General features: G+C 33.7%; 1 protein-coding gene across 1 annotated transcript; it reads left to right on the top strand.

Moving 5' to 3' along the window:
* The first annotated feature begins 3,657 nt into the window (after nt 1-3,657).
* Nucleotides 3,658-11,887, top strand: lms (lateral muscles scarcer). Its single transcript, XM_053765346.1, has 3 exons — nt 3,658-4,109; nt 10,072-10,214; nt 11,101-11,887. The coding sequence occupies exons 1-3, from the start codon at nt 3,791-3,793 to the stop codon at nt 11,632-11,634; spliced, it is 996 nt and encodes a 331-aa protein (XP_053621321.1). The 5' UTR covers nt 3,658-3,790; the 3' UTR covers nt 11,635-11,887.
* Nucleotides 11,888-11,918: the final 31 nt, after the last annotated feature.

The following is an 11,918-nucleotide window of genomic DNA, read 5'->3' as shown; positions in this document are numbered from 1 at the left end:
GATCCGTATTATAAGGCCAGTAAGAATTAATGTACGTTCTTTATTTATATTCCGTTTTAGAATATTTGTTTACTAAATATCGAATCTTAAAAAGTAATTTAGGCCTATTTTATATTAGAATATAAAATCGGTTGAAAAAAATAAAAGCGGTTGAATTCGTAGTTAGAAATGTAACACAAGTACAGAACCCAAGCCACTCCGCTCCAGCTATTTCCATCCGCAGAGGACATCAATCTACGGAAAAAAAAGTAAAACAAAAAACGCAAGCGCCACAGCCCTAATTATGACAAAATATTTCGGTTATTTGAAAGGGCACTTTTTGTTATTTATTTGGTTATTATGACTTTTAAAATCTGTTCGATGTTTAAATTTGAAATTTAGTGATGGCTGAGGAAATGTAGAGTGGGATAATTAACTTTTTTTTAATGTTTACGTCACAGGAAATTACCCACGTAGAGCGACGTAATCTTAAGTAGGTATAGTTAAGTAGCATAACATTAATAGGTATAATTTATATTTCGAAGGGATTGATATCAGGCCAGGACTGGCTGAGTGAACAGTGATAACATTATATACCCTCAACTTGAGCGTGAGTAGATTTTCGTCAGCATAAAAATGGTAATAGCATAAAATAGAAATGAGAAATGGCCAATGAAATCGGAAAGAAAAATATAAAAAAAGAAAGAGTCCCGTCCAACCAGTCTATAAGCTTTTCCAGTTAAATACAATATATACCATGCATCCACACAAATTGCATTCAGTTTGTACGGTAGACGCCCTGAAACAGAACACCATTGAAGGAGAAAAACGCTGATCTTGAACGATAGCAAGTATGCGTAAGTATGCATTTGAGAAATGGTTTTTTCTCAGTAATTTTTCGAAGTATTTATATTTTTATATTATTAAAAACTGTACAATATGAATTTTAACGAAAGTCCAATAGTATTAGCTGTAAAGTTAGTACACATTTTTTTTTATTATTTATTTACCAATCAAAAGTACAAATATCTATTCTAATTTCTAATAACATATATAAACCATGAGGTTTGTCCCTATGTTATTGGCGCGTTTACATCTATACATAAAATAAGTTTCAATTTTACAAGGTAAAATTTTAGGCTTCGTCAATTTCTGGTAAGGGTTCCGTCATCAAAAAATTTCGAGAACAGTTGATCTAGATTTACACTGTACCTACCAATGGAGTAGACAGAGGTTGGTATTAGTTGTGTAATTGAGACATGTATGCACATACAGACAGGCAGTAAATACTAATTACGGGAGAAGCAAAGGCATTTGGCACGTTGCTTGGCAGCCGAGTTTTATAGAGTTAGCAACGTGGAGTATTTTGGTCCGAATTTACACTAAATTTTATTAAGTACATGTAAACTTAATACAAGTTTATTTGTTAGACAAATTTATTTCCCGACTTTCGATATTAATTTCGCCATATCTTTTGAACGGCTGAACCTATTTTCATTAAACATGGCTAAGAACACTCGGGATAAAATTATCTATGACACAAAAAAAAAAAAACTAAACGAAGATCAGTTCATCCGTTTGGGAGTTACGATCCACAGACAGACACATTAAACTTATAACACCCCTCTTTTTGCGTCGGGGTTTAAAAAATTATACCTAACTTTGGTATTGACACTTAGAAGTGAAGAAGAAAAAGTAGAAAATCAAACCCTGGTACTAGGTACTAAACCCAGCTACCATGAAACATAAAACACGTAGCACGTTATTGCGTCCACACGTTCTTTTTACACGATGCATATGAACGTGCTACTCGTTAGTGTATGTTTCGTGTTAATCAGAAAAACTCAGGTGAGAGAACCAATGAGCTAAAAAATGTTTTCAATTAGATAAAAATGTTTACCAACTTTACAGATTTTTTCTTGTCATAAATATATACAAATAATATATATTTGTATACAGAATGACAAGAATTAATATTATGCATACATATAAATATCATAGTATAGGTACTTACAATAAAAACAAGTATGTACTTGTAGTAGACCCGTGTAGTTTCGTGCAAACTCCAATGTGTTATAAACTTCTCAGTACTTATTGAATAAGTTATTGTAAGGCTCAGTTTACACAGTGCAATTTATACGAAATTAGATTTTTCTTTTCACTCGTGTAATCCTATTTTTTTGTCCACAAAATGGATTAGTTTAATTTAGTTTAATTTCCACAACATTTCCACTAGCAGTTGAACGACAAAACCTTTTATTTATTTAATTTTTTTACATCCTTGAAACTTGACTCTTGAAACTTAAAAAAATGTCAACCTGTACAATATATTGCAAGAATATATAATTAAGTTTTTATTTAAAACAATTTGGTTGCATATTCTTTATAAATGCGATTGCTGTGGCAGACCATGGATTTAATAAGTACTTGTTGTACGGAGTATCTACTAATTCCATGTGGCAGACATACAGAATAAAATATAAGCACAGATATAAGAATTGAAGATGTTACACTTGACTTGGCGCTACTTTCCATAATATTATTTTAGAAGAAAAAAACGTACAACTATCTTATTGTAAGTACCTACTATTTTATGACATGTCAATTAAATACAATATTTTGCAAATATAATATTAAAATCCATTCGCTCTGTGTCTTGCCTATTTGTAAAATGAAAATAAAGTGTTGTGCCACTGTCTTTTGAAAATTGTGACATTCCATGCGAAAATCTACCTTAGGGAAAAAATTACGCTTATCATAGATTAACAAAAGGAAAGAAATTATTAATGCTTACGTTAATTATTAATGCTTTCGGCGTATTATGCGCATCCTTTGCCTTTCCAAATAAACTAAACAAAAAAAAGTGTTATGCCTATTTACAGACAAGTTGCCAGTCCCGGCTACGCTTGGATAAAAATAAAATTAATTACTACGTCTAAACCTTCCCCGGGAGTCACAACATCTATTGGTGAAAACCGCATCAAAATCGTTGCAGTTGTTTTTGAGTTCATCGCAACATACAGAGAGACGCATCAGAGGACTTTGTTTTTTTTTTTAATAATATAAAGATCTTTCGGCATGTTATTATATATATTTCCTAGTTTTTATTACTGAAAATATCCATGCAATAACGTAAATCAGATCCACTCTAACATACAATAAATCCGTCTACAAGCCAACAAACCTATTCTGACCACATGATTACACGTCCAATTTAACTGAATTACTAAATAATTATCACAATTAATGAACACGACCATATATCATGGGCTAAATAAATCCCAACCAAAGATTATAGAACTGACGACCATTTGATCCCGTCGTGCACGCGCATCCTTTACCCGACCACGCCCAAAACGTTCATTGGTCCAACTCTAATTATATCTTGGATTCGAATCTTGAATAGCTATTTGCATCGTTTAACATCCCACAATCAAATTCCAACTTTATCGTCACAACCTTAGAACACAAATTTGTTATTCTTGAAGTTAAATGTGGCATACGATTTTGTCATCCAGATAGACGCCCATTAGTCCCAGCTTTCCATCTTCATTCTCTTCAGACTCGTAATAAAATTATATTTTTGTCGGATTTGAACCTTATTGAGATAGATTTAAGGTACATGTGGGTGTCAAATAAACGTGTTTTTCAGCAAAGGCAGTTAACATTCCCAAGGCAAGTCATTTCAGTGGACCAATTTGACAAAAACGCATCGTTAGAGGTTCGAAATTGGAATTAGTTGAAGGCATCTTTTGCGGCCAGTGTCTCGTTTAAAATGTTCTTCGATTTTCGAATGTGAATACGCGCGAAAATGAATCCCGAAACGATTGAGACCATAGATGATAAAGACAATGAGATTATTGAAAAAACTGAAACGAAATTAGCGTTTTCAATAGAAAATTTGCTTTCTGATAAATTTAAAAATAATACAAATGTTAGTGTCGATGAATCAGTTAATCCTTCGACAAGTGCAGAGTGTGTGGATTATTTTAATGGCATGGGACAGAGTGAAATGAGTTGTGATTCAGATGAAGACAGGGTGAGCACCAGCTCAGAGAACGTGGACGTGGAAGGGACGACTAATGATGCGCAGGAGTTTGCGGATGGCAAGACTGATTATCTACAATCAGGTAAATGTATTGTTTGTTGTAAGTTAAGTACTCTATTCACTGACCTAGTACTTGATTCTCCAGCCCTATATTTACAGACATTTTTAATAATACATAATACATATAATAAATAGGTAGGTACTCTTAAGCAACTAATACCTGTATCTGTTTGTTTCCATAAATTATAACGAAGAGTTATGAATTGCTGAGAAATTGGCTTTTAATCAAATAGTCTATAATATTTTTTACATTATACTACAACTAAAAGAAAAGAAATTAAAACTAATAAAAACAAATTATTATTTAAAAAAAATAATGTTTCTTAAATAATTCGACATCATTATTTTCTTAAAATTGTGATGTTTAAAAAAATTCTTGATCAACATGTAACACTCCAAGTAAAAAAAAGATTTGGGTGAGATTAGACCCGACAACCCTTTTCTCCCTTTGAAAACCTCACGTAATTACCTGAAAGCTTCAAATGTAAATGGCCCGTTGAAGGCCTACCATCACAGACCATTTACTAAATATGGTCCGTGCCTGCCATGAACCATAGTAACATACGTACCAACGTTACTAACATCCATCTTTTTACAAACTTTTATATAGTTTCACCTGTCACGATGTTTGATTGTGTAATTATGACAAGCATGATCTGGTACACCCAGGATTTACTCTCAACGAACGGGAACTTCTCAACAGTTTACAGCACGGAAATGAGTTTTTTGTCAGGCGTTAAATGTTACAAGATGCTCTTTACGACAATAAAAGGTTGTGGCAAATATGTCATTTTTGTAAAAAAAAACTTGTTTCCTACATCGTGTAAAAAAGAGAACCTGGGCTCTAAGGGAGAAAAAGGGATTTCGCTCAGATGTGTCAGCTATTACGTCAGTACAGATAAAATAAGTTGAATTTCAGACTTCGTACAAGGCTTACCTTACCAAAATTTTTTCATTTAGAAAAAAGTTTCAGAACCGCTGTTATTGTATTTCAAAACTTAAATAAGTATGTACAAGTAAGTATAATATGTAAATTCTTACCATAAAACATACAAATACGTAGCACGTCTCTTTTTGCATATAGTGTACACATCGTGTAAAAAAAGGTGTGGATGTAAAAGACGGGCTACGTGTTTTATATTTTTGTAGTAGCTCGTCAGTACTGTAACTCGACTTTGAGATAGACAAGCGAATTTAACTAAAAAATACCAGTCCTCCAAATTACACGACAAAACATGGCCGAAATTTTAATTGTATTCATTTTCAGAGGGAAATTCACGCGAAGCCGCGTGCAAAAAAATATATGTGTGATCTAAGTATAGCCTATTAGCTAAATGAGCTAGGTACCATTTATTTCAGAAAATAATTTATTACTTTAACAATGCTAATAACTACATAATAGTTTTTTCTGTGCCAAAAGTTTATCAATTTTTGTAAGTTTACTTACTACAGTGCGGGTTCCGTGCCAATTTGTACCTATAGCTACAAATTGGCACGGATCCGCACTGGGAATCAGACTCGTTCTTTACCGACTTTTTTCAACTTGTACACATCTACTGAATCATACACATCCGTTGTAAGTTAATATTTTTACAAATAAATCATGGACAGTTGACACCAGCAACCCGATAGGTTAAAAGTATAAAAAGTTTTAAACTTTTCGCGCCTTCGTGTCCCATTTGCTTCACACGGAGCGTGAACGCGCGCCATTACCATAACTGCTTTTGGCGCCAATTAAATTTGAATCCAGAATTTTGCAAAGAAAAATAAACAATAGTAATTGAAAAAGGAAACGAATTTTCATCGATAACTCTATTAATACCTAATGAAATGTACTTACCTTGTTATTCATAAAAGTTAAAATATGTTTTGTCTCTTTCTGTCAATTTCAAATTTAGAAAGTATGTAACTTTCTTATGAATAGCGTAAATGTCCTAAAATTCACAAAATGTATTCATGGTTCTGCTTCCGCCACCTATAATAATCATAAAAAGTTTTGTCGCAAGGTAATCTATTTACCAATTTTAATATAATATTGTTTAACATTGAACTACAACTAAAAGCACTACTAAAAAATACTATTAAAAAGGTAGAAGTACGTAGGTACAATCACATATAAAAACATTACATTGAAGGGTACAATATATTTCCAAAAATGCCATTCAAGTAAAAATACTAGGTAAGTACTGAACTATATTTTTATCGGCAGTCCAATAATTTTAATCTGACATTTTTAATTTATTCGATTTCAAATTTAAATTTTTACTTTCAATATAATCAGTACTTATGTATCTATTTTGCAACACTACAAAAATTTCTTCTTTCTTCTCGTTTATAAGGTGACATTTAATTGCATGCATTGATCGAAAAATCTCAAGAAACCATGGTAGCCATAGTTATTGAGCTAACTTTTATATATTTTTATTTAAAAAATTATATTTTTTATTTTACAAAAATTATTTCTATCGCAAATTGAGTTGGGCCCCTAGTAGGTATAGTAGATATACAAAGTAGGTATCTACTTTGTATATCTACTATATTAGCGGCCCACCCGCGGGTTTCGCTCGGGTAAATCATAATAAATTATACCTACAGGAAACATTTTTGTTTCACACTATGTTTTGGTGAAAACCGTAGGTACCTACAAAAATCCGCTCGGCAGCTTTCGTGTACCTAATGTCGCAAACAGATTGACAGACGGCGCTCAGAGGACTTTATGGACTTAGGATGCGTAAGGTTAAGGATAATCGCTATACCCATTGAGAGTGACGTACCTATTGAATGTAGTGTTGGACACGTGTCCCGGGTAGAATAAAATATAGAGCCCTAGGAAATAATTATTGTGTAATAAGTACCTATCTTTATTGTAAAAAAATATATATAAATGTGAAGGATGTCGAATGATCTTATTCTAGAACAGAACCATATGCCTACTGATTGTATAAAACTGCAAATTTTTATTGTAGACCAATAAAGAATATTATATTAAATAAAACATGTGAAAGGAACAATAAGTATTTTATTTATTTACTAAATTTGTTGATAACTTATTCATTCATTCTGTACTTGGTATAACAGCTACCTCGCGATGTCTATACAAGTTAGTTACCTAAACAAAAATAACTTTCTCCAGCAATTACCATCTATCTGCAATTTGCGGGGACGTCTCTCTGAATAGGATCCTAATTACGTACGATATCGGTTAATAAAAACTATGGAGCGCTTCTTTCAACGAGAAAAATACAGGTATTATGTACTGTAACTTTTGGGAAGTACTCTTTAGGTACGATTACTTTCCAAAATACACACCTTTTCGCTTTTTGAATGGCAATGATGAAGATAATCCTTTAGGTACCTAGCCATACCCGTGCCTTGGTAGCTATTACTTAGGCCAATTATAAAGTTATATCACAATCAAAGCATAATGAACAGGAGAAAGAAAGTAAATACATATTACATAGCTAAATTATCTGCATCATATAGGATTAAAGTATTTGCGTCACCATTTTCTATTGTAAATGAAAGACTATAATAATTTTTGCGCATTAATTCCCACCACCCATGCAAATTAAGACATAAAAATCGAATATGTCGTGCTGAACACTGTCTATAACTCTTCATAATGAGCCATTGAAAAAGAAAATACGATCATAGTCTCATATTTATTAACTGTCAGCTATAAAACGTCTCCAAAGATCTTTATGTTCTGAACTCAAATTAGCCGTTTGAATTGCTTCTCAAGTCGACGTTGCCAACACACACATGTAAAGAAAAGGACGAACACATATTCACGTGTGATGTCTCATTTTCTAAATTTGTTACGAAAAGATAAATCTCGCTACCGTTTTGAGTCTCGTTAACTAAATCCTTCGCCCGCAATCATTCACCGGTTCGAAGAAAAAAAAGAACAAAATAAACATGAAACGAAACTGTCTCCGAACTGAAATTTAGTTACTGGTTTGAGCTCATTAAAAAGCTGTAAAACCGTACAACGAGAGGATGGATGGGAGAATTCCTGAACGTGGTCGTCAATACAACGTTTATTCTACACTTCTGTGACAAAAATATAATTTGATTTAGCCTTTATTGCGTAGGTAATAGACGCGTTAATGGTTATATAGTTGTTTGTTGGCAGTGGATTAATTTTGTTTTCCCAACAATGCCGGGAAACAAAGATGTAGTGCGTTGACAAGTGAGGATAAATTGACATTAATTGCTTTACCGCTGTCAAATTGTTTTGCGCGCTTGTTTTATGTCTTGTTTTTCTGGCTTCGGTCGCTAATTAATTAATGCTGAGCATTATTGTACTCGATTTGATTGATTGTATTACTTCTATTTTAAGACTCTTGACTATAAGTATCACCAATGATATGGATTATGGTCCACTGAAATACTTTCGACCCATTCTTTTTACATACTTAGGTACTATACTTATTGTGCATTGGTAGGTCTTCTAGCTACTAATTCCTTAGCTTGTTTGTCCAACAAAACACTAATTCACAAAGTTAACATTGTTTGAGAAATAGATGCTTTAAAGAAAATCGTTTATTAATTAGGAGTAGGTGGTCATAATCATAATGCGGATTTGGTTCTTCGGATTATGATGGGTGACTGTAGTTTGAATTTTTTAACATGATGACATCCTGTAAAATAATTTAAAAACAGTAAAACACAGCTCATTAAATCGTTACATTTGAAATACAACCCGTTTTGACACAGTATATTCTCCGTTTTTTAACGACACCGGAATATGTAATAAATCGTTCTAACATTAAAGGACCAACATAATCATTCAATTTTCATAAAGTCAAGACATGTGACTTTGATCTTTATTCCTTTGCGTTACTGATGCGTTTCGTTTTAAAAAGTGATTTGACAGTTATTTTGGCGCGCTCATTAGAAGAGGGCGCTTGATAAAGATGGCGCGGTGTCAGAAAACGAATGACACGCTGATATATTGCCACTAATTACTCAAGTGGGGAGGTGTTTATTGAAAATAGCTGTTAGGTGACGATACGTCGTGTCCGCTTCGTTTAGCGCAGGAGATCGCTAGGAATGACTTCCGTGATTGTTTAGCCAGTTCATTCAATACACATCTTAAAATATAATCTGTCCTAATAAAGAAAAAGATTAAAATTATAAATTTTCTAGTTGTAGGAGCGTAGCCATGGCGGAGCAGCTTACTTCACTCATTCATTTGTCTTTTTTTACTTTATGATCATGAAACATTATTATCAATACGCGCCAGAACTTAAATGTGTAGAAATCTACTTGTACTTTTGTTCAAACCTTGTTCAAACGCTCAATCGTCAAAATGTTTAATGGTAAAAAAACGTTATTAAGTAATAGTACAGTTATCAATAGAATGGATTTTTATATACATTACATACATACATTGACCAATGTATGTTCAGAAAATTTTTGAGCTAATCTTAGTTTTATACTACTTAATTGAAATAAATTCAATTAAAAAGAAATTAATAATTATTCGTAATCAAACCTTTACGGATTCGGTATGCATTGCTGGATTTTCATTACGGTTAATAAAAGCATTCATACAAACTACGCAATATTCATTCATTCGCGTCGGCATTTATCCGAGTTCAGCGATAGTGTGTAGTCAGCAGATATAACAGAGAAATATACAAACACGTATCAATCAATTCATTTATTTGCATAAAATGTTACTTAAAAAAAGTTTAAACCATGATACTTAATGTCCCTTATACATTTTATCTCTTGCGGAGATGCAAAATTACTTTAAATAAAATAGTTAAATACATAGTTATTATAGAGCATTATAAAAAAAACACAAACATAACAGGTACCAACCAAACTTAGCACGTTATAACGTCAATTAATATATTGTCTCTTTTTCCCATATCGTGTACACATCGTGTAAAAAGAGAGAATATATGGACGCAGTGACTGTAAATGTAGCTCACCGATTTTTTGGAAGACTGACCGAAGCAACTCATCCACAGGAAGTACACGCGGCAAACGCGCGCGCACCGCGTTCAGCGCGCAGCAGATCAAGAGTCTAGAGGCGGAGTTCGAGAAGAACAGGTACCTGTCGGTGGCGGCGCGGGGACGGCTGGCCCGACAGCTGCGGCTCACTGAAACCCAGGTTACCATCTACTTTGTATAACTTAGTATAATTTCGAAAATACCGCCTTACAATTGGCCGTCTACCTGACGTGCCGAGAATGCTATCGTTGCCTATCAGCCGCTAAGGCCACACAGCACATTCTAAAAAATGTTATTTTTTAATCAGACAGTTACTTATATACCTACTAACTTATAGATAAATCTGCGTGTATTTTTACAAGCTTTTATTTAACTTGTAATGGAACAATGTTTCGGGTGGAATATGGCAAGTTGCAAAATTGAGTTGCAATGCAACTCAATTCAGATATCTTCAACTGATTGATCTGAGCACACGTTTAGTTTGGATGCCAATGCATTATTATGATAAGCATGACCTAATGGTGCACCCAGTAACGGCTCCAGACCGGGAAACGCCACAATTGAACGAACTATATTTTTTGTCACAATAAATGCAATATCTCTCTGACAACAATTGTGTTAAAAATGCAATATCTCTCTGACAACAACTGACAAAAGCTTGTGTCAAAAAGGTCATTTTTGTAAAAAGAAAAACTTATTAGTTAGCACTTGTGGAACACAATTCTTATCGCTATACGTGCGATAGGTTACATATCAGACAGAACACAACCTCCTAACGCGCTAGTAATTTTCACTGAATTGCCTCACAGATATAAAAACATTACATTGATTTAAAATCTGTGGATTGCCTATTCGCCATTGTAGGTTAAGGTTCATGTCCATGTGACTGAGAAACGATATATTTATTATACAGTCCTCAACCGCATCATTTTTCAACCTACCCTTATCCCACTTTACTTGGGACCGGTACATCATATGAGTCCTCCGTATTTAATGTTTAGCCGATCTGGTACTTTCTATCCTGAACTGCATCATCTTCGTTCCAGATAAAAATATGGTTCCAAAACCGTCGAACGAAATGGAAGCGAAAATACACAAACGATGTAGAGTTGCTCGCTCAACAATACTACAGCAGCTTGGGTATCGTCGCTCCGCGCCCCATGTTCGTCGGTGATAGGCTTTGGATCTTCAACTACTCAAACAGGATCCCACCAACGCAGCAACAACAGTGGATGAAGTCCATAAACAATATTGCCAACACACACAATCAAATCGTTGATAGAAACATATTACGGACAATACCAAAACCTGATATACCGCCATTCTTTATCCCCCCACCGCCAGCAACGTATCCGAATGAACGAGTTTTCCTAAATATGGAAAGGAATTTAAATTTGACAAATGTCAATGTCAAAATTCCCGCGCAAACCAGAATGGTGCCACGCGAAGTTTACAACAATATGGCTACAGCGCAACGGAGCATGGACGTGTATAAGAACAATATTTTGAACCACAACAGTCCACCGCAAGAGGCTAATGTGGACCATTTGAGAAGACTGGAAGAAAATTTTAGTATTTAAGTATGGTCCACGTAAGATGTCATGTTGTATAGTATATGTATATAATCTGCAAAAGTTACCTTACACTTCCCTGTCACACAAAGGTTTTATATACTTACCTAAACAGCTAACTAAATTACTAAAAACAGTTTAACCGTTAAATTAAAAAATATTTATAATTTATAATTTTGCGTGCGCGAATAAGAATACTTCATTCGATATGTACTTAGTTAAGTGTAATTGTTCTATGTATAATAATGTAAATAAAATAATGTCTTGCTTTTTCTTCAACATTTTTCTTCTAT

Source organism: Plodia interpunctella, chromosome 27 (genome assembly GCF_027563975.2).
Source record: "Plodia interpunctella isolate USDA-ARS_2022_Savannah chromosome 27, ilPloInte3.2, whole genome shotgun sequence".
NCBI lineage: Eukaryota > Metazoa > Arthropoda > Insecta > Lepidoptera > Pyralidae > Plodia > Plodia interpunctella.
Note: the sequence above shows the minus strand (reverse complement) of the source record. Positions and strands in the feature narration are given on the sequence as shown.